This window comes from Marmota monax, unplaced genomic scaffold (genome assembly GCF_021218885.2).
Source record: "Marmota monax isolate L192 unplaced genomic scaffold, Marmota_monax_Labrador192_F-V1.1 WCK01_AAM20220418_F8-fsc00069, whole genome shotgun sequence".
Taxonomy (NCBI): Eukaryota; Metazoa; Chordata; class Mammalia; order Rodentia; family Sciuridae; genus Marmota; species Marmota monax.
The window spans coordinates 4,047,002-4,070,205 of record NW_026695243.1 but is presented as its reverse complement, the minus strand read 5'-3'; the positions used below and the strand labels follow the sequence as shown (position 1 = coordinate 4,070,205).

The 23,204-nt window shown below is 44.1% G+C and overlaps 1 protein-coding gene and 1 long non-coding RNA gene across 5 annotated transcripts in view; one reads left to right on the top strand and one right to left on the bottom strand.

Annotated features, from left to right (window-relative positions):
* Positions 1 to 9,613: 9,613 nt before the first annotated feature.
* On the bottom strand, positions 9,614 to 15,764 carry LOC124101424 (uncharacterized). The gene is made up of 3 exons (XR_006854601.2): positions 15,617 to 15,764; positions 11,104 to 11,212; positions 9,614 to 10,163 (listed from the first exon to the last, which is right to left on the bottom strand). It is a non-coding gene; the product is annotated as an uncharacterized LOC124101424 (long non-coding RNA).
* Positions 15,247 to 23,204, top strand: part of Anp32b (acidic nuclear phosphoprotein 32 family member B) — a 26,042-nt gene continuing 18,084 nt past the window's right edge. For 3 of the 4 annotated variants that reach the window (XM_058578133.1, XM_058578131.1, XM_058578132.1), the window contains exon 1: positions 15,247 to 15,646. In XM_058578133.1, the coding sequence (XP_058434116.1) occupies positions 15,593 to 15,646 (54 nt within the window). In that variant the 5' untranslated portion in view covers positions 15,247 to 15,592. The remainder of the gene's footprint in view (positions 15,647 to 23,204) is intronic. The other variant, XM_046457215.2, reaches the window with a different exon arrangement.

Here is a 23,204-nt window from a genome sequence, read left to right as displayed (position 1 = left end):
CTCTTCACCAGAGATGAGAGACTAATATAAGGAGGACTCAGGTTGGACACCGGAACATGAGGAGCTATGTGCCTTGAATGACCTAAACCAGCAGTTCTCAAATAAAATCTGTGTATCTCTTGGGGATCTTGATATTCTCAACATGTCTGTAAGTTCAAAAGTATTTTCATAATAATATTAAAGGAGCTGGGAAGAGTGCTTGCCTGAGATAGACAAGACCCACAGTTCCATCCCCAGCACTGAAAATAAAAGATGTTATTCAACTTTCAGTGTCAAAAGACTACACATTGTGTAATTCCACTTTTATGAAATGTCCAAAATAAGCAAATCCATATGACAGAAACAGATTAGTGATTTTGACAGGGGCTGGGGAAGCCAGACTATAAAGTCACTCCTTCATGAACACAGGGATTCCTTTTGTGATGGTAAAAATGTTCTGGAACTAGGTAACAGTGATGTTTGCACAACACCCTGAAGGTTCTTTTTTTTTTTTAATATTTTATTTACATTTTAGTTTTCGGCAGACACAACATCTTTGTTTGTATGTGGTGCTGAGGATCGAACCCGGGCCGCACCCATTCCGGGGGAGCGCACTACTGCTTGAGCCACATCCCCAGCCCCACCCTGAAGGTTCTTAATGCCACTGAATTGTATATTTTGAAATGGTTATGTGAATTTTACCACATACACAAAAAGCAAAACATTGTATCTCATAGGATATTCTTCCATCTAGAATAGAAGCTTTTTGAAGGTTCTCTAATTTTGGAAGTCCTGGATGCCAGGTTTTCCTATAGCTTCACTTTTTTTTTTTTTTTGGAGGGGGTAGCGGGGATTGAACTCAGGGACACTTAAACACTGAGTCACATCCCCAGCCCTATTTTGTATTTATTTAGAGACAGGGTCTCACTGAGTTGCTTAGTGCCTCACTTTTGCTGAGGCTGGCTTTCAACTGGTGATCCTCCTGCCTCAGCCTCCTGAACTGCTGGGATATGGGCGTGCACCACCGTGCCTGGCTCCATAGCTACACTTCTGAAAGTGAGGAAACATTTCCTTGTTTCCTTTAAAACTACTTCCCTTGGTCTAGGAGAGGGTGTATCTCAGTAGTAGAGCACTTGCCTGCTATGCACAAGACCCTGGGTTCCATCACCAGCAGCACAAAAATAAAACAAAACAAACAAAACCCCCTGCTTCACTCTGCCTTTGTTAGTCTCTCTACCTAAGATATATTTTTCCTGCTAGTCTGGAATGTTACTACTTGTCCTTCAAAGTTCATCTAAAATTACATCCCTTCTGTGAAATCTCCAGCTACCCCCCACCCTGAACACACCTCAGGAAGAATTGAGCCCTTCCCCATCTCCAGTTCCTACAGTACTTCCATCTTCTTTCTCAGATCATATCCCTGACATAAGACCTGGTATTACAGAACATATCACTTTTTATAAATGTGTCTTGTCTCCCCAAAAGATGACTTAAGAACAGGAGAATTATCTTATTATCCCTAAAGCCCAGCATCCATCTATCTTTCTCTCTCTCTCTCTCTCTCTCTCTCTCTCTCTCTCTCTCTCTCATCCGTCTATCTCTCTCTCTCTCTCTCCCTCCCTCCCTCCCTCACACACACACACACACACACACACACAGAGCAAAACCCCAGCTGAGACCTGTGATAGCATTTGGTGTCAACTTGGCACAGGGTTGATACTCAATAAATGCCTTTTTCTGACAAAGGAACAAATGGTTCATAATACTGAATAAATGAAAGAGATCCAGCCCTCTTCTTGTTAAGTAGTATCTAGGAAGACATTTCCATATATTTTTGAGACTTCTTATAGTGTTAGATCTCCCAGGGACTTTGACCATGACCTACATAAGTTAGAGTGGGCAAGGAAGCCCCAGGACAATCCTGTAGAAGAAATAGACATCTGGTAACAAAGGGGAGACAACAGGAGGAAGGAAAGAAGTCTCCCAGAAGTGGAGAAAGTGCCAGAGTTTGTTAGGAGAGAAAGAGCAGCTTAAGAAAATAATTCATCTGGCCTGGTGTAATCCTAATAATCCTCACTTGCCTGTAGTCCTAGCCACTCAGAAGGCTGAGACAGAAGGATCATGAGTTCAAGACCAGTCTCAGCAACTTAGTGAGGCTCTAAGCAACTTAGTAAGGACCTGTCTCAAAATAAAAAATAAAAAGGGTTGGGATGTGGCTCAGTAGTAAAGTGCCCCTGAGTTCAATCTCTAGTATGAAAGAAAGGAAGAAAGGAAGGAAGGAAGAAAGGAAGAAAGAAAGAGAAAAAGAAAGGAAGGAAGGAAGGAAGAAAGAAAGAAAGAAAGAAAGAAAGAAAGAAAGAAAGAAAGAAAGAAAGAAAGAAAGAAAATCATTCACCTGCCACTTTAGAAATCCCTACCCAGAAAAAAAGGCCAGAGACAGCAGGAGATCTAGGAGATGAAGAGTCACAGAGCCATGAGTGATGCCTAGAGCATGCGTTCTCAACATGGGATGCACCCGTTTCCAAGTCCACGAGCACATAAGGCTTAACCACAAACACCACTCACAGTCAGTTCCTTGTCCCACTCACCCTGACAGAACTCCCCAGAAGGCAACAACTGTGAACCCTGTTAGCTTTTCCTTCTGGTGTTTACCTACATATTTATAAACACATGCTTCTGTTGCTATTTCTTGGTGGGTTTTTTTTTTCCATCATAGACATTATATACCAATTTCCTATTATTACAGGATTAATACAGGATTAATTACAGGATTAATTAATTAATTACAGGATTCTCTCTTACTGCCCCTTAAAAGTCAGGTGGGCACTAGTGACCTTGAAAACAAGTGACCATCTGAAAGAGAGGCAGCTGCTGCTCAGATTGTCACAGGGAATGTAGCTCCATGTGGGCAGATTGCATCAGTGAAAATATATGTTCACTGGTAGCTGGGCGCAGAGATGAACATCTGTAATCCTAGCTACTTGGGAGACTGAGGCAGGAGGATCACAAGTTCAAGGCCAGCCTGGGCAATTTCAGAAGACTGTGTCTCAAAATAAAATTAAAAAGGGATGGGGATGTAGCTCCAACTACAAATAAAATTAAAAAGGGCTGGGGAGGTAGACCAACTCTGGGTTCAATCCTTAGTACCAATCGATCAATAAAAATTTGGCTCTAATAGATCACCAATGTCATTAAAGCTGACTTTAATTTGAGATGGCTGGCAATAATTTCTAGAGTTATATGAATCCTTGTGCAAAACTTCCAAAAGTGAGCTTCTAGAAGCTTTCTTTTTCAGGAGTTCCTTGTGAACCTCTATTAATCTAAATTGGCTATAGTTCATACTGTGAGTCTGGTCCAGATCCTTTCTTCCCTGCAGACAAACCCATCGTCATCAGCTGGGGATATTCTGCTTTCAGCCTCAGGAAGCTACTTCAGCCCCTCCCAAGGTGCAAATGGAAACTAGTGACTGGGTGATATGGGACTACACTACACTCTGGGAAAACTCTGAGGAACTATCCCAGCTCCCAAATTCTTTGGTTTTAATTCTACTACAATTACTTTTCTGATCAGCTTCTAAACTCTGGCCTAATACTGTCTTCTTCACTACCCCAAAGGTATATGCCCTGAGGACACTTCTCAGTAAATCTCCTGCCTGCAGCTCCATCTTAAATTCTGTTTGCAGGAAACTCTGTCAAAAACACAGGGGGTGTGGCTCAGGGGCAGAGCACAGGCCTGGCATGCACAAGGTTCTGGGATTGATCCCCAGCACCACACAATGCTGCTGACAGTTCTCACTTCCAAATCAACAAATGTGAGAAGAGATGAACTGTGTGTATGAATGATTGATTTGTGTGGGCCATCCTAGAATCAGGGTGGACTCGGTCTCTCCCAAAGCATAGGCTGAACCTGGGAGAAGACAATTAGAACAAAACTGAATTGTTAATTATAAAGGGAAGAATCATATTGAGGAGATAATTACAAGACAGATTTTTCAAGAGAAGACACTTAGAGTATGTAAAAAAATAATATATTCAGCCAAGAAAAGTTGTACATGCCTGTAATCTCACTGACTTTTGAGAAGCTGCAATAGGAGGATTGCAATTCGAGGTCAGCTTCAGCCACTTAGCAAGACCCTCAGCAACTTAATGCAACTCTATCTCAAAATAAAAAAATAAAAAGGACTAGAGATGTAGATCAGTGGTAAAGTGCCCCTGGGTTAGATCCCCAGTATCAAAAGAAAAAAATGCATAGTGTTTTAATGTTAGAAACTAAATTGAGAAGTTTTTAAACAATTTGAGGAGCTAACAAGATATGGTCCAGATGTGGCTTGAATATCAGCAGTTTACAGCCTTGGCCAGAGTGAATATAGATGCAGTTTGAAGCCTTAGAGAGCAAAGCTAGGACTGATAGATAAAGTAAAGATTTAGGCTAGGGCAGTAATTCAATAATAGAACACTTGCCTAGCATATGTGAGGCCCTGAGTTCAATCCCCAGCACCACAGATAAATGATAACAAAAACAAAAAAAGAAGATCCTTGGGAGGAGGTGAATTCCTTGGCACCAAATTCATATTTGAGTCTCATGACAATTGAAACTATGCAATCTTTGAGATCCTATTCATTGATATCCATGTAAAGTGCTGCATATTTCTAACATAGATGATGCATTCTTAACCTGATACCCAATTACGAATAGCAAACAGCACTGAGATGCCCCGATGGTGCTACTGAAATATCAGCTCCCTTCCTGAAGTGCACACCCCTTCATTTGACTCGTCACCTCCAGGTATTCACTCCTTATCAAAGGAAACAACAGATGAAAATATAATCATGTTATTCATTGCCTTCCTCTTGCTTATATATAAAAATGCCACTAGCAGATCCTTTATAGATAATGCACTGTGGCAACCTCTGCTATTAGAAATTAGAAATTAGCATCATATTCCAGCAAGTTTGAGGAGGTAGAGTCTCAAAGACCATGCAGTCTTGTTCCCTCAGTTGACAAAAGACACAGAGAGAAGGGACCCACCTAAGTTACCCAGCCACACCAGGACCAGGACTCAAGTCTCTTCAATCCTGTAGTGCATCTTTTCCCGCTGTAACCCAAATGATCTTTTATTTTATTTATTTTTTAATTAAGTAGAAATAATCCTCCACTGTTCAGCTATCTTGAAGTGAGAAGACCTCCTGGCTAATGGCAGCCTAGAATGCCTATCCCCAACCCTTTATAGACATGTTTTATTTTATTCTGTTCAGGAATTTTTTAGATGGGAACTCATGATGTTGTTCAGGCTGATCTCAAACTCTTGGTTTCAAGTGAGGATTACAGGCACACACCATCAGGCCTAGCTTCTGCTCAGATTTTAGTCCAAAAAGTTTTTTGAAAAGGTAATATGTTCATATAGTTCAAAAGTATTTAAGTGGGACTGCGGCTGTAGCTCAGTGATAGGGCACTGGCCCACAATATGCAAAGCCATGGGTTCCATTTCCAGAACTGCAAAACATAAAAAAAAAAAAAAAATCAAAACTTTAAGTATAAAAAGTTATGCCCTGGCTGGGTGCAGTGGCATATGCCCATAATCCCAGTAGTTTGGGAGGCTGAGATGGGAGGATTGCAAGTTCAAAGCCAGCCTCAGCAATTTCTTCTCCATTTCCTCTACCCGCTTCCACAGGTGACTTATTTTATAAGTTTTGTATGTGTCAGTACAAGAAATTTGAAATCAATTCTTCTGATTTTCAAAACAATCTGATAGAGTGGGGATAAAGAGACTTAGGCTCCAAGAGTAAAGGTGAAAAATTGACAAGTCTGCCAGGTGCAGTAGCGTATGCCTATAATCCCAGTAATTTGGGAGACTGAGGCAGGATGGTCACAAATTCAAGGCCAGCCTCAGCAATTTAGCAAGATCCTGTCTCAAAATAAAAAATGAAAAAATGTCTGGGAATGTCGCTCAGTAAGTAGAGCAGCCCTGGGCTCAACCCCTAGTACTACAAAAGGAAAAAAAAAAAAAGAAAAGAAAAATAACTGGGCTGCAATTCTGTATTCTTCTGATAATGTCACCATATCTTTAAAGAGACTTTCTGTGTATGGTTAGAGCTTAGATACTAGGAGCAAAATGAAGGTGCTAGGCACTGTGTGCATGCCTCTAATCCCAGCAGCTGAGGCAGGAGGATCTTGAGTTCAAAGCCAGCCTCAGAAACTTAGAAAGACCCTGTCTCTAAATAAAACATTAAAAAGGACTGAAGATCTGGCTCTGTGGTTAAGCCTCCTAGGTTCAATTCCCAGTACAAAAACAAAACAAAACAAAAAAATCAGTAAGGTAAAAGTGGGACTGGAAGCCCTTCTAGCCCCTGAACCCTATTTCCTTGATTCCATAACAGGGCAGAGCCTGCAAGCAATGAAGAGAAGAGGGACTCAACAGGCAGGTATCTTCCTTGAAGTAGAACTCAATTCATCTTGCATCTCTATCCAATACATTTAGTCTGTCACAAAGCCTGACCAAGTCTTCCCATGAAATACCTAGGAATGGGGATATGGCTCAATGGTACAGTGCCTGCCTAGCATGCATGAAACCCTGGATTTCATCAGTTTAAAAAAAAAAAAAAGTCTTATTTGTCCCACCCTTTCTTACTACAAAAATCTTGTCCCAGATTTTAGTTACCTCACATGTGAGTTATTGCTACAGTCTTTTAATTGGCCTCTTGGTGCTGAAATAGCTTTAACCTAAGTAAGCATATATTTGATCCAATTTCTATTAATAGCATATGTGTAAATTATGTTAGTCCTTCAAAAAGCCATTTCTTTCCATTTTCAACTATGTTTCAAAAACAGCTAGCTCCCTGAGTGCATTTTAAAGGACCACACACAAGATTTGCTTCAGCTCAGAAACAACGCTGGTCAGCAGGGAGACTTGTGCATAAAATGAATAAACAAATTGTGGCCTATTCAAACACTGAAATACTATTCATTAATAAAAAGAAATGAGAGCTGGGCATGGTAGAGCACACCTGAATCCCAGCAGCTCAGGAGGCTGAGGCAGGAGGATTTCTAGTTCAAAGCCAGCCTCAGCAACTTAGCAAGGCTCTAAGCAAGTCACAAGACCCTGTCTCTAAATAAAATATTAAAAAGGGCTGGGGATGTGACTTAGTGGTTAAGCACCCCTGGGTTCAATCTCAGTACCCCCTCCTCTCCCCCAAGAAAAAGAAAGAAAAGAAAAAAGAACCTAACTGGTAGAGGTTTATTTTATTTTTTTACAGATTCATTGAGATATAATTTACATGCCATAAATTCATTCTTTTATAGTATACGATTCAGTGTTTTTAATATATCAGCAGAGCTGGGCAGTCATCACCACTACCAAATTCCAGAGCATTTACAGTATCCTGAAAAGAAAATTCCATAATCCTTAGCAGTCAGTCCCCATTCCCCTAGCCCCTGGCAACCACTAATCTACTACTACCTATATGCATTTGCCTATTTTGAACATTTCATATAAATGCAATCACACACTATGTAGCCTTTTGTATCGGATTTGTTTCACTTGGCATAATATTTTCAAGGCTCTTCCAGGTTGTAGCATGTGTCAATACTTCATTTATTTTTGTGGCCAAAAATTTCACTGTATGGATATACCACATTTGCTTATCAGTTGATGGGCATTTGGGTTGTTTTCATTTTATTATCATTACAATTAATGTTGCTATAAGCATTTATGTACAAATTTTGGGTAGACATAGCTTCATTTTCTTGGGTATGTATTCTAGGAGTGAAATTGCTGGCTCATATGGTAATTCTATGCTTAACTTTTTGAGGAACTGCCAAACTTTTCCAAAGCAACTATACCATTTCACATTCTCGAGAGCAATGTGCAAAGGTGCAAGGTGGTATCTCTTTGTGGGTTTGATTTGCATTTCCCTAAGGGTTCATGATGTTGAGCATATTTTCACATGTGTATTAACTATTCATATATCTTACTTTGGAGAAATGTGTATTCAAATCCTTTGCAAATTTCCTCTCTCCCTCTTTCTTTTCTTTTTCCTTCCTTCTGGTTCTTAGGGTTTCACTGTATTGTTCTGGCTGGTTTTGAACTCCTGAACTCAAGATCTTAATCATTTTAAATTGGTTATTAGTATCTTTATTGCTGAGTTGCAATAGTTCTTTATATATTCTGAATACAAGTCCTTTGTCAGATACATGATTTGTAAATACTTTTTTTTCCCAGTACCATGGATTGAACTCAAGGGCACTTAACCTGTGAATCATATCCCCAGCATTTACATATTTTATTTAGATATGGGGTCTACTGAGTTGCTAAGTTGCTGAGTCTAAACTTGAACTCAGGATTCCCCCTGCCTCAGCCTCCCAAATTGCTGGAACTACAGGTATGTGCCACCACGCCCTGCTGTAAATACATTTCCCCATTCCATGCATTTCTTTTCATTTTCTTGAGGTTGTCTTTTCTTTCTTTCTTCCTTTTTTCCTTCCTTCCTTTCTTTTTTTTTTTTGGTTTGTTACCAGGGATTGAATCTAGGGGCACTTAACCACTGAGCAATATTGCCAGCCAATTTTTATTTTTTTATTTTGATTTTGAGACAGGGTCTCCCTAAGTTGTCCAGGGCTTCACTAAATTGCTGAGGCTCGATCCTCCTGCCTCAGCCTTCTGAGTTACTGGCGCCATGCCTGGCTTGAGGTTGTCATTTGAAACACAAAAGGTTTAATTTTGATGAAGTTTAATTTATGTATTTTCCTCTAGTTTGTGGTGCTTTTGTTATCTAAGAAGGTTTTGCCTAATCCAAGGTCACAAAGATTTATTCCTGTGTTTTCTTCCTAGTCTTACTGTTTTTTACTCTATAATCCATTCTAAGTAATTTTTTTTTTTTTGTACTGGGGATTGAGCCCAGAGGTGCTTTACCACTGAGCCACATTCCCAGCCCTTTTTACTTTTTATTCTGAGACAAGGTCTCCCTAAATTTCTTAGAGCCTCATTAAATTGCTGAGGCTAGCCTTGAACTTATGATCCTCCTGCCTCAGCTTTCTGAGTCACTGAGATTGCAGGAATATGCCACCATACTGGGTGCTTTCCAAGTAAAACTTTGTAAATGGTATGAGATACAGAAGCCAATTTCATTCTTTTGGATGTGAATATTCAACTGTCCCAACACCATTTGTTTTTTGAAATGACTGTTCTTTCTGATATTAAATTATCTTTATACCCTTGTTGAAAATTAACTGATAATTTTTTTTTTTCAAGCTGGGTGTTGTGGTACACACCTGTAATCCTGGCAACTCAGGAGACTGAGGCAGGAGGATCATGATTTCAAAGCCAGCCTCAGCAACTTATGGAGTCCCTAAGCAACTTAGTGAGACCCTGTCTCAAAAATAAAAATAAAAAATAAAAAGAGCTGGGGATGTGGTTCAGTGGTTAAGCACTCCTGGGTTCAATCCCTGGTACCAATAAATAAATAAATGAAAAAAATGTCATATATACAGCATTTCTTATGTACTGTCACCTTTTTTCACTTATTACTTCTGAAACAAGAATGTCTCTTATAACTGATATGACCACTTACTGTAGTGGGTCCCCCCCCACACTTTCTGAAAGCTGTTATTAATAAGACAATGAAAATGTGAGCAGTGCTTAGCCTGGGACAGAAATTTTTATTTTCTTCCTTTTGTTTAACTATAGTTTCCAATTTTGCTATAGTACATGCACACATAAGTACAAAAAGAAACTAGGATCCTGGATGCTCTGATATTCAGAGAGTTAGAAATGTGAGGGTATCCAGGAATTTGACCTTTACCAAACAAGAGACTACCAAATTAAGAACCGTGTAAACCACCTCTGTGGCACCTGGGTCCAGAATGAGGGAGGAGCATGCCAGCCAAGGGGCTCCTGGCTGGGCTGGGTAAGGCAGGCATGCTGGAGAGCAGATGGCAACTTTAGTCAGCAGAAGCTGGACTCAGATCAGCCTCAGTTCCAAGGGGACAAGGAAATCCCTGTGGGGTATGAGAGGGTCCAGATGGTGGGGATGCTGGCTAAGGATGGAGGAGGGGATGGAGTATGTTCCAAGTTCCTCAAGAGAGACCAAGGAGCTGGGCAGGGTTGCACAAGCCTGTAATCCCAATGACTCATGGCTGAGACAGGAAGATCACAAGTTGGAGGCTCACCTGGGCAATTTAGCAGAAGCCTGTTTAAAAGAAAAAAAAAAAAAACTCTCAGATATAACTCAGGGTTAAGAGTTCCTGGTTTCAAATCCCAGCACCAAAAAATAAACAAATAAACAAATAAATAAATAGGGCTGAGGGGTATAGCTCAGTGTATAAGGTCCTGGGTTCAATCCCTAGTACTGGGGGCAGGGCAGGGGAGAGCACACAAGGCCTCTGTGAAACCGAAAATGAGGCTGATCCTTTTAAGAGTCAAAAACTTACATTGTTGGTGGAGGGGGACAAGGGAAGAATGAAGGAATTTTGGATTCAGCAAAGGGGAGGGAGGGGAGGGAGAGGAGAGGAGGGTGTATGGGGGGGGGAGATGGTAGAATGGACATTATTTCCTTTATATATGGGTATGATTGCACACATGGTGTGACTCTTCACCATGTACAACCAGAGAAATGAAAAGTTGTGTTCCATTTGTGTAAAAGATAAAATAAAATTAATTTATAAAAAAAAATAACTTTCATTAGTTTGAGTTGAGCCTTTTTTCCCTCAGCCAAAGGGGCAGGGTAACTGGGCAAAGTCCCCAGGGAGCTCTGGGACTGCTCAGGGTAGGAGAGGAACTCAGGCCTGTAAAGTGTGGCTGGAGTACAGAGAGTACCAGGCACTGGGTCAAGGAGAGGCTTCATCCACACAATCATGGCTGAACCTCATGGCAGTCCTGAGATGAGCAGCCTGGGACTCAGAAAGGTTATGGGGTTTGTCCAAAAGTACACAGCTAGTGCACAATGGAATGGGATTCTTGTCTCACTGGAGTCCTCCAAAACCAGGAAACCATTATGGTTACAGTCATACAGATTTATCATAATGGTAGGCAGAAAAATATTTCCAGAAATACTTTGATCTCTTCAATGATCCCCAGCATTAAAAAAATTCACATAGTATGGGGGTACAAAGCTGCAAGAATATTTATACCTCAACAGTGGTTATAGTCAGGTGCAGTGGCCTTTTCCTGTAATCCCAGCAACTCAGGAGGTGAAGGCAGGAGGATCTCAAGTTCAATTCCAGCCTCAATGACTTAGACCTGTCTCAAAAGGGTAGAGATGTAGCTCAGTGGTAAAGTGTCCCTGGGTCAGTAACACACAGAAATATGGTAACATCTCAATGGTGGAAATTTAATTTTTATATTTTATTGTCTGCTTTTTATTGCTCCTTTCATCATTTGCACATAATGAACATGTAAATCTTCTTAGAGTAGAACTTTTTTCAGAATCAGTTGTGAGGAGCAGGGGATCAAAGTTATGAGAATAAATTACAGTGAACCCTTAGTAGCTATGTGAGTTTCAGCAAAATCTTCTTGGTTTCCTAAACACTAAAAAAGTCCTATCCCAGGAAGCTGTTTCCAGGATTAATTGAGAGGCAATGTACACCAAATTTTCAAGCACAGTACTTGGCTCAAGGACTGTGTTTTTGTTGTTGAAGTTGTAGTAGTACTGAGGATTGAACCCAGGGATGCTTAACCACCAAGCCACATCCCCAGCCCTTTTTTTTTTTACATTTTATTTAGAGACAAGGTCTCGCTGAGTTGCTAAGTGCCTCACTAAATTGCTGAGGCTGGCTTTGAACTCCGTGATCCTCCTGCCTAAGCCCCCCAAGCTGCTGGGATTATAGGCATGACACCAAGCCTGGCACCCAAGGACTATTCGTAATAAATATTAAACCTAATTCTTGGTAGTCATAGCTCTGCCTTGCTGCCCCAGGAAAGCCTGGCACCATAGCTGGTTTCATGGAACAACAAGGAACCTGGTTCCCTTGCTAGGGACCCTTTAATGGACAGAGTTGCCTGTATACCTGACCCCTCCATCTTTTGTTTTCACTTGTAGAGACTAATAGAACTTCATTTTCACCTATTTGCCTCTCCCTATCCCTTTCTCAACAATCTAAACTGCCTGTATGATAACATACATATGACATTATTTTCAACCTAAGGTCCTGAACCCAGGACCTTATACACAGATTTGCAAAGCATCTACTATATTCTAAAGATGACCCAAACTCTCCCAGTACTGGCAACTGAACCCAGGATGCTCTACCTCTGAGCTACTGCCCTTTTTTTTATTTTGAGAAATGGTCTCTCAAAGTTGCTGAGGGTGGCCTCAAACTTGTAATCCTCCTGCCTCAGCCTCCTGAATGGCTATGATTACAGGTGTAGGCCACTGTGCTGGCCTTCCTCACTATTCTTATCACCCAGAACTATTTGTATGAGTTCAATCTAGCTGAGAAGTTAGATCTTCCAAGGACTACCACTTGTTGCTCAACTGCTATAACAGAGACACACACACACTGTGTTCCAGAAAGTTGGGGACATTCATTCTTACCAATGGATGCACATTGTATAGGAGAGAAGAATGGAGGTATTAACTATTTAAAGAGTAATGATTTCCTTACCTCAGTTTCATATGTTGTCTTTACTAAAGAGAAAATGTAACCTTTCTGTTGAACTGGTTTCAAAGCCAGCTAAACCAATGCCTGAATCAATGCCTGAATGGGGCGGGGGCTGTTGCCTCTCATCTTTAACCACAAAGTTTGTGAAAGGCTCTGGTCATCTGATTATTTGAGGTGGGGAGCAGGTCCAAGGAGTTACAAACCAGCTCAAAATGTTCTCAGACATTTAAAATTTATTGGGATACACATTCAGATTATTGGGAAGTTTTAAGATTCAAAGGGTTAAAAAAAAAGATTCAAAGGGGTGCTAAAGCTTGGCATTACTTCATGTTTTTATTACTTATCAGACAATCATTAACACCTATGGAAGTAAAAAAGAAATCCAAAGTTCTGTCTCCTTAACAAACTAAGCTGTGAACTTTTCCTTCTTCCCTCCCAGCCCTTGTTCAAGTAAATAAATCCATGGACAAGATCAGTAATTGAAGATTAGATACAACTATATACATATATAGATATATGTATATGTATTCATATATGTATACAATTGTGCATATATATATATATACATATATATGTACAAACATAGATATATTTATCTTTCTTATATACAGAATGATGTTAAGTACAGCAATATTTAAAACCAGGGCCCTGTGATAACAGCCCCTTCAGGCCTGTGGACTGACAGTCCCATAGATGTTGGCAGGGCAGTGAGACACACCCTGTTCTGCCTGTGTTATTTATGCCTCTGGCAGTGAAGCCCCTGACAAAGAGGCATGTCACTGGAACACATGCTCTTTGTTCACAGAGGTGCATGCCAGCACCGGCTGTGTGAGAAGGCACAGTGCCCTGTCTGTAGTCTCCCCTTTGGCTCTTTCACTTTCTTTTTATTTGCTGCACATTGTGGCTATGTTTATGAATTACATTGTAGCTTAATCTCATAAAATACACATTTATCCTGTAAGCAATGTACCATGGGGGAAAGAGTCCTTCGTGCCCTAGAGTTGGTCATAAAAGAGAGGACATGGTCTCAAGACTTGCTCTGATCCTTCCTAAGACCCATACCATCTCCCCACCCCCACGTTTCTGTAGCACAGGACCTACCACAGTTCAAGGCTCCTTCAGCACCTCGCCCTTCCCTGTGAGAGGACACCTGCATGCAGTTTGGTATTGAAGGCTCTTTGTATCCATTCCCCCTATCCCATGCTAAGACTCCAATCTAGATGGACTTCTGGTAGTGTGGAAGGATGGTAGCCTTTGGAGCCAGACCCATGTGGGTCTGAACCCTAGCTCTACCTTTTGTTGGCACTCTCACTTGCCAGAATCTCAATTCATCTGTACAATGATTAAAATAACACCTATTTCACAGAGCTGTCTGGGAGTTAAATGAAAAAGAATATACCAAGCCCTAAAAGAAGTTGGACAGGTGGTTTTTTTTTTTTTTTGGGGGGGGGGGGGAAGTTTCATTGTATAGCCCTGTGGTTCCCATAACCTATAGTTATAGACCCCTTGAAACACCATAAAGAGCACACCCTTCTCCAAGTTCCCTTCTCATAAGTATGCAACAGGAGCCAGCAAGCAAAAGACTGGAAAGTATTGGCCTTTTTCCATAATCCTTCCATAAATTTTTCTTTTGAATGTAAATTCATTCAGCATTTAAAAAACTGATATAATTGATTTAAAACTAAGTTTGGGCTGTTTGGTTGCTATTAGGGCAAAAAGGGAAAGGAGGAAACTTTCCTAACTTTAAGTTTTTCTCCAATAAATTCTTTCTTAGTCTTTGGTGCCTCTCCTCTACACTAGAAATAAGGTATCTGTTTGGACACACTGTATTTACTTATTTTAAGCTGAACTTAACCTTATTCCCCAGTGATCGGCAAACTCTCACCCTGATCTAGTGTTCTAACTCGAGGGACCCTCTGATTCTGACCCTATCACAGGCTGCTTGCCAGGCGTCACCCAAATGGAGACCATCAAGAATTCCCGCACCCTACGGGGTGCCCTGAGGAATGAAAGTCTGTGGAAAAACTGGCCCCATTAGAAACGCTAACTGTTCCTTCACTAGCTCATATTAAAATATTTAAAACAACCGAGGCAGAGTCTCCTGAACCTGGGGACGCTCGGTTGTCCCGTGGCTCCGGCAAGCGGCCCAGGGTGTCCCGGTCCCCGCGGACTGGCACGGTCCCCCGAAAGCCGACTCCGCCCGGTGCCACGCGCCGCGACTGCGTTCCGACGCGGGTCCTCGATGGCACTCCCAACACCACTCCACCAAGGGGACGCGGGGTTCAGGCAGTTCTCCCCAGACGGCGCAGGCAGGGGGAACCCCAAAGTCCCTGCCCGGGGCTGTCTTCCCAGCTCGCGCCCCGCGGGCGTCGGGGGCTTCTACAGACGGACTTTTCCTCACGGTCTCCCCAAACCGCACAGCATCTCCCTCAGCCCTCTCCCGCACACGTCCCTGCGCAGGCCGGAGGCGTCCTCCCGTTAGGGGGCGAAGGGGCCAGGGGTCTCAGCTCTGCCGCGGGCGGGGAAGGTCTTACATCAGCCCGCCCACGTGCGGCCGCAGGGAGAGGGCGAGGAGGGAGGAAGCCGCTCGGCTCCCCGGCTGCGCCTGTCTCGGCCTCCGCCCGGCCCCGCCCTCCCGCCGCGCGCCTCCCCGCCAGTGCTTGGTGCAGCCGCGGCGGACGAGCCGAGCGGCGCCGCGCGGGGCCGAGTGGAGCCGAGCATCCGCCGCGCCGCGTCGCCGGTTTAAGCGCAGTGCGGGGCCGCGGCCGGGGGCGGCGGTAGTGAGGCCAACGCTGCGCTCCAGCCCCCTTTTCCCTCCATGGTTTCTCTCCGCTCCCGCGAGTAACTTGGCTCCGGGGGCTCCGCTCGCCCGCCCGCTCGCCCGCCGCACGGGACCGCGCTGCTGGCCGCTGCCGCGAGCAGACCCCCTCCGACGGCCCTTGCCGCGCAGGCCGGGACGCCTCTCCCCCCTCCGCCCCGCCGCGGAAAGTTAAGTTTGAAGAGGGGGGACGAGGGAAACATGGACATGAAGAGGAGGATCCACCTGGAGCTGAGGAACAGGACCCCAGCAGCTGTAAGCAGAACCACTTCGGGTGCCCGCGCCCCCAATGACTTGCACGTAATGGTGGCCACCTGCGGGGCGCGGGCCGCGGGTTCGCCGGCCGCGGCGCGGGGAAGGGCGCAGCTCGCGGGCTCGGACGGGGAAGGCGGGCGGGCGCGGAGGGGGGAGCGAGCGCGCGGGCATTAACTCTTTGGCGCCCGCCGGGGAAGGCAGCGGGTGGGGAAAAGCAAACTTCGAGCTGCTCGCTCGCTCGCTCGCCTGCCCGGGTTCCCTCCCGGAGGGAGCGTGTGTGCGTGTGGCCGGCGGCGAGGGAGGGAGCGGGGGTTGTGTAACGCTGGGAGCCATGTTTGCAGCCTCTCGGGATGCGCGGCCGGGCGGAGGCCGGGCCTGCCGAAGAGCCTCGCAGCCAGTCCCGGCTGGGGCCGCCGCCGGCCAGGCCGGGCTCCGGCGCGACCCGGCTGGTGGGGAGCGGCGCGGACGGGTCCGCGGGCCAGGCCTCGCGGGTTGCTCCCGCCGGGCAGAGGCAGGGCCGCAGGCGCGAAGGGGGCTCAGTTCCTTTGAAGGCGCGGAGCCCCCTCGGGCTCCCGGGGCCTGGGCGGGCGCGGCCTGGCGCTCGGAGCGGGGGAGGGGCAGGCGGAGGTGGCGCAACCGCCGCCCCTCCTGAGGCCAAGTTTGAAAAAAGGACGCGGTTCCCGCCATTTTTCAAGCCTAAAAATAAAACTTTCTTCCCCGTTTGCTTCACTCTCGGTACACCCACGGCCTCCTCTAGGCCGGTCTCCTCGGGCTGCGCTGACCACCGTGGTGGCGGCAGCTCCGCCCTCCCCCCGCGCCACGGGGTCGAAGCCCGCGGCCCCTGCCCCGGGAGGCTGGTCCCTCGGTGTGGGCGGGCGGCGGCTCCTCGCGCCAGCCCGGGCGCGCCACAGCGCCATGTTGGCGGGCGCCGTCTTCCTCCGCCGGTGAGCCGGCCCTGCCCGTCCGCCCGCCCTTGGCGCTGGCCGCGGGCCCCCGGGCTGAGTCCTCGGGCCGCCCCCCGCCCCGCTGCGGCTCGGTTCCCACTGGCGGGAGCCGCGCGCTCGGCGGCCGCCGACTCATCCCCTCGCGGGCGCGCTGCCGATCCCCTCCCCCTTCTTAAAAGGGCAACGGCGGCGGCTGCCGCCACCCGCCCGGCGATCGGCGGCCTTCACCCCGCACGTGCTCGGTGCGGCCTATGCGGCCGGCCCCGCGCCATTCGGCCGCGGAGCCCGCGCCACGCTCGTGCGGTACGGCGGCTCCGTGTGCGGGGCGGCCTCGGATTCCTCGATCCTCTCCGCCGAGTTGGCGCCGCCGACCCCTCGGCGGGTGAGTGGCGTTCTCTAGCCTAGGGGAGCCCTTGAGCCTGTGCCCGCCCCGGCCTGGCGGGCCGCGTCTCGCGCACGCAGGTGGCTGTGGTTAACAAGTGGCCCACTGGTGGGGATGGCCCGCCGGCGTGCTCGAGGCTTAGTAGCCTGCCTTGGGGCTATGAGGTCACCGCCGCTTGGGTGCGAGCCCGGCTCCCCCGCACGGTGGCAGCGCGCCCCCGGGGTCGCGGGAGTCGGGTTCCACCGGCACGCGGTCCTTCCGTCCAGCAGCAGACATTTTGTGACTGCCACGTGCTAGAGTAGTGAATGGTTGCACGTTCTCTGGCACAACGAGGAGAGGTGGGCGCCCTCCCTGAGGACTTAATTCCAGACTCTTCCATGCAAATTAATCCAATACGGAATAAGGAAATTTAGCCGGAGTTCCTGAAAGGAAAATGCATGCATGGGTCTTCAGATTGCTTAAAAATCTGGAATTTAAATTCTTAAATCTAGAGGCCCTTACCTACTTGTATTCCCTTTGGGAACTAGAAGTGGCCTGTTCCCACTATGTGGTGTTTTAATAGCCAAGGTGTATATATGTGTAGGTGCTGATTTTTTTTTTTCCATTTAAGCCTTAGATCTTGCCCAAAATAGGCCAGAGCCCTGTGACTATTTGTTGGAAATTAAAAGGTCAGTTTGTGGGTCATACTATACACTTGGATTGCCCCAAAGCAACAAGTGGCTAGGGGATACTGCATAGGACACCATTGGCTTCCAGAGCCCACTGGTTTGTTAAGTATGTGACTACCCACAGTATACTAGAACCTGGGGAAACCAGTGTGAACAAGACAGGGAATCCCCTGCCCTCTGGAAGCATTAGACCATGTGGGACACACTAGTTGCAGTTGCACTTTGGCAGGTTCTTAGAGGGATTTTGTAGAAGAGCTTCTTCAGAGGCAGGCGAAATTTGAAGGTAGAGAGGAATTCCCTAGGAACTATTTTTTTTTTTTTAAGTTTTGATGGACCTTTATTTTTATGTATTTATATATGCAGTGTTGAGAATTGAACCCAGTGCCTTACACGTGCCAAGCAAGTGCTCCACCATTGAGCCACAACTCCAGCCCTCCTAGGAACTCTTTACAGGAAGACTGAAACCAGTGGCAGTTAGGACAGCTAAAGACTTTTTAACAGAAAATCTATAGATTTTGAAGGATTTGGTGGGCGCTTGGTACTGGGGATTGAATCCAGTGGTTCTCTACCACTGACTTAATGTCTCCATCTCTTTTTGTTTTGAGATGGGGTTAAATTGATAAATTGCTAGGCAGTCCTAGAACTTGGAATCCTTTTGCCTCAACCTTATGAGAGAATGGGATTACAGGCATAAAGGAAAATTTTAAGGCACATAAGAGTTTTCACAAAGGCATTATCCTTTAGACAAATGAAAAGTTCCAAGATGACCCCTTTAAAATCAAATAGTCACCTCACTTGTGATGTACTAGAATACAATTGGTATTGTCAGCTGTTAGGAAGTTGGGCTTGGCTTCTGGGTCCCTGCAGATTCTGGTCATTTGGAGAAATGTAAGATCCCACGCCCTGATGGAAGTATGGATAAGATGCTCTGAAATATAGGACACTGTGTTCCGTGGTTACTTTTAATGATTTCAAAGTCAAGTGAGATCTAAATGTTTGAGGAGGGTAAGTGGAGGGTTGATTATAAAACTCTCATGTTAAGGCCTGGAGGACTTTGTGTATATGGCATTTTTGTTTTAATTTTGGGACCTGAAGAAGACCCAGGTAACACTTTCCTATGGTTTTTGTTTATTTACCAAGAATGCATAAGATAATAAGTTCAGGTTATGCATTACTATGTCCCTATTTCTATTAGGGGAGCTCATAAAGAATAATGTAATTAAATTTTTTCTAAGTCCCAAACAGCTCTTATGTCAGTATGTTCTCATAGTGGGGGAGAGATGGCCCAAGATGACATTTTAAATAATCTTCATAAAGAACTGTTACCTTTTAAAAAATATAGGCAAGAATAGGAAATATTTTATTTTTTGGTGCTGAGGACTAAATCTCGGGCCCATCCTCTAGGTAATGTTTTCTATAAAACATCACTTCATTAAGAGTAAATTGTTCAGACATAACTTTGCTATGTTCATGTATGAATATACAACCAGTGTAACTCCCCATCATGTCCAACAGAAGAATGGGAAATTATACTCCATATATGTATAACACGTCAAAATACACTTCTGTTGTGTATTTTTAAAACAACAGATAAATCATAGTGCTAGAAAATACATATATACCACAAAAATTGGTAGTAAGGTGAGAAGATACTGACATGGAATAGCAAGATGTGACCCTCATTTAGCTGTGTTCCACACTAAGGAATACCTGTTCTATAAAAGGGGTTCTCTGTCCTTTTATTATGTGAACATGTTACTCATTTGTTATGAGCACCTATCAACCCTGAATCCCTAGGGTCAGCTAGTCTTCATATTTGCTATTAAAATTTTTTTCAAAGTTAGAAAACCAAGTAGTTCCTTCCTGAGGTTAAAAAGTCTGTGCCCATGTGAAACAAATGGTGTGCTGTGTGCTGGACTGTGACATGCCATAGGCTTCTGGCAAGTATTCTCTCTATTTAGTACTATTTGAGTTTGCGGGGGTGGGGGGTGGGGTAGATTTCGCTTAGCTTGCATCTTCCTTTTTTGGCCCCTATTGTTGTCTACTATGATGCTGTTTTGAGCTCCATCAGGTATTCTAGTTGGTTGCATAGCAACTAATTAGATTTTTCCTTATGTAACCAATACGTCTTTGTTGAAGAAAAATTAGATACAAATAAGCCCAAAGATAGTAGATATAGATAAGCAAAAAGAAAAAAATTATACATACCTGTCCTACCATCTGTATTCATTTTGGTGTAGTCTACCAGAATGTTCAATTTTTTTTTAACTTAGATCATATTATCAATGTATATACTGTCTTGTGGCCTCTTAAAAGTTATTCACTGCATCATTTTTTAAAAATATCTATCACTATTTAATGATTCACAGCCTCCTTATTAATATCTCAGAAAATCAAAACTTAACTGTCCCCTTAGGTTGCTTGCAAGGGTTTCTTTTTTCTACCAAATTGCTTTTTAGAATCCTTCCCTTTACACACCCACCAGAAGGATATGGGTGTTTCTTTCCCAGGTGCCAATAGGTCTACCATCTAAACATCAATGTAAATGTGCTGTATTGTCACTTTGAAAAATTTTATGGGGGGTGGGGGCACTGGTTATTGAGCCCAGGGGGCTCTTTTACCACAAAGCTTCATCCCCCTTTAGTCATGGTCTCACTAAGTTCTTGAGGTTGGCCTCGAACTTTTGATCATCCTAGGGAGTCTATGCCCAGTCACTGTTATTACAGGCTTAATAACACTATACCACCCAGCTTGAAAACATTCTTTTAAAATAATAGGATAGAAAATTTGAATATTGGCTAACTCAGAAGGATGAAAATGGGTAAGGAATACAGGATTTGCTTTTTCATGCTACATTTTTGGATTATTTCATTTAACTGTAATGATCGTGTATTTTGTAATTAGAGGAGATGATAACTCAATAGTATTGAATTCTTCCATATCTTCTTCCTTCTGTGACAGAAGCAGGTTATAATTGGAGACGATCACCCAACCAGTTAGTAAAATTAGTCTTTTTTTTCAGATAGTAGCTGGGGAAGTAGAAAGTGAGAGCAAGTTGGACAGGATGAAAGAGGAAAATGCCTATGTGAGTTGGGTGATTGCTGCTACTAGGGAGGCTGAGGCAGGAGCACCCCAAGTTGGAGAACGCCTGGCAATTTAATGAGATCCTGTCTGATAATAAATTTTTTTTAAAAAGGGACAGAAATATAGTTCATGGCAGAGCACTTGCCTAACATGCACAAGGCCCTGGATTCAATCTCCAGAACTGCAAAAGCATTTTTAAATTTCTTGTGGTATCATGGATTGAACTCAGGAGTGCTCCACCAGTGAGGTAAGTTCCCAGCTCCTTTTTTAAATTTAAATTTAAATTTTTTAGTTGTAGGTGGATAATACCTTTATGTAGTGCTGAGGATCAAATCCAGGCCTCACACATGCGAGATGAGCATTCTATCACTGATCCACAACCCCAGACCTTATCCAGCTCTTTTTATGTTTTGACACGGTGGGGAGGGGGACTGGGGTTGTGGCTCAATAGTAGATCCTCAGCACTGCATAGAAATGAATAAAATAAAGGTATTTTGACACAGGGGCTCACTAAGTTGCTGCAGCTAACCTCGAACGTGTGATCCTCCTGCCTCCGTCTCCCAAGTTGTTGGAATTACAGTTGTGCACCTTTGTGCCAACTGCAAAGATAATTTTTTATTACTAATAACTGTAGGAAACATAATTAAAGTAGTAAAGTTTGTTTTTAGTTTTTAATGTTTACTGTAAATTGGTGTTTGATTAAAAAGCAAGTTTAATTGGAGAGTAAGAAATAAGAGTAAATTTGGCCCTCAAATTAAACAGTCCTTTGAGAAGAATACCAGCTAAATGTCTTGGACCAAATAGCTCCCTAACTTGTATGCACAAGTGTACAAGTGTCTGCCCAAACATTCCTCCTTAAATAGTAGCCCTGAGAATTTGGAACACAGTAAGGAGAAAGATAGGGCCTTTCCCCATGGATTAGAACTGATGGGGTGGGGAATTATATTCGTATTACCCTATCTTGTCTCCAGCAACCTCTTCCTTCCCTTGCAAGACAGTCTGAATCAGTTTATACCCAAGAAAGAATGAGGGGAAGCTTAGTTACTCCTGTGGTGATCCACTCGGAATCTCAGAGTTCGGTATAAAGATTATTTTAAATTGAATTCATAAGAAATTAAACATGCAAAAAGGAATCTACTTGGAGCTTACTTATCTGACTTCAAAGGAGACACTTCTGAGGAAATGACAAAATTCTCTCTTTAGGGTGTTTTCTCCCTGGGTAAATTACCATAAAATCCCCTTTCTATGGTAGTTTGTGACTCTAAACTTTTTCTTATTTCCCTTTTGTTCTCTTAAGAATTCTGTTTGCCTTTAGTGAAGAATCTTCTCATTCTTTAAAAAGGAGATTTCTCTCCCCTCCCTTGTCTCCTAAGCTAGGTATATAAGCCCCTAATTCTCACCCCCTTTGAGTTCTTCATCAGAGTATGTATGCACGTTTGAATGCATGTTGCACTCATAAGTAAGCTTTATTTTTATACATTTCTTGTGTCAGTTTAATTTACTGAATATAAGTATTCCCTCTACCATATATGCTGCTATATATGCTATATTCTCTGCTCCTAAAATGAGAGCAGAACATGGTTTTTTTTTTTTTGCCAGTGTTCTGTCTAAAACTTTAGACAGATTCAAAGGCTGCTGATGGGGCTTTCAGACCTGTTATCTTTGAGCACAGCCCTAAATGAAGCCCTGCTGTGGTCTCTGCTTTATACAGCACTTCTTTTCTTCTCTGTGCTTATTCTCCAGTGTCTCATCATCTTACTGTGCCTCCTGAGCTCTGCTCTGGGAGAGGCACTTTTCTTTACATTCTTAGCCCCCCAGAAAGAGCCAAGGTATTTAGCCATATAAACTTTTGCCCTACTTATCTCAAATTCTGCAGGTGTGGTGGCGCACACCTGTAATCCCAGCGGCTTGGGAGGCTGAGGCTGGAGAATCATGCATTCAAAACCAGCCTCAGCAACAGCAAGGTACTAAGCAACTTAGTGAGTCCCTATCTCTAAATAAAATACAAAATAGGGCTGGAGGTGTGACTCAGTGGTCCAGTGCCCCTGAATTCAATCCTCAGTACCAAATAAATAAATAAATAAATTCTGTTATTTGCTGCCGGAGGAGAAAGTTAGAGATCTCACTTGTGTATTCCCTGAACTTCACTCTCCCACTTTGACACTAACTTGTACATCTGCACTCATTTTGGCCTTCCCAGTTTCAAAGAGAGTATAAGCACAGCATCTCATTGTTAATGTGCATTTATTATTTATTTTTGGTGCTGGGGATTGAACCCAGGGGCACTTAACCACTGAACCATATCCCCAGCTCTTTTTTGTATTTTATTTAGAGACAGGGTCTTGCTAAGTTGCCTGGTACCTCATTGTTGCTGAGGCCTGCTTTGAACTCACAATCCTCCTGCCTCAGCCTTCCAAACTGCCGGGATTACAGGGGTATGCCACTGCACCCAGCTAATGTTTGTCCCTTTGTTGTTTGTT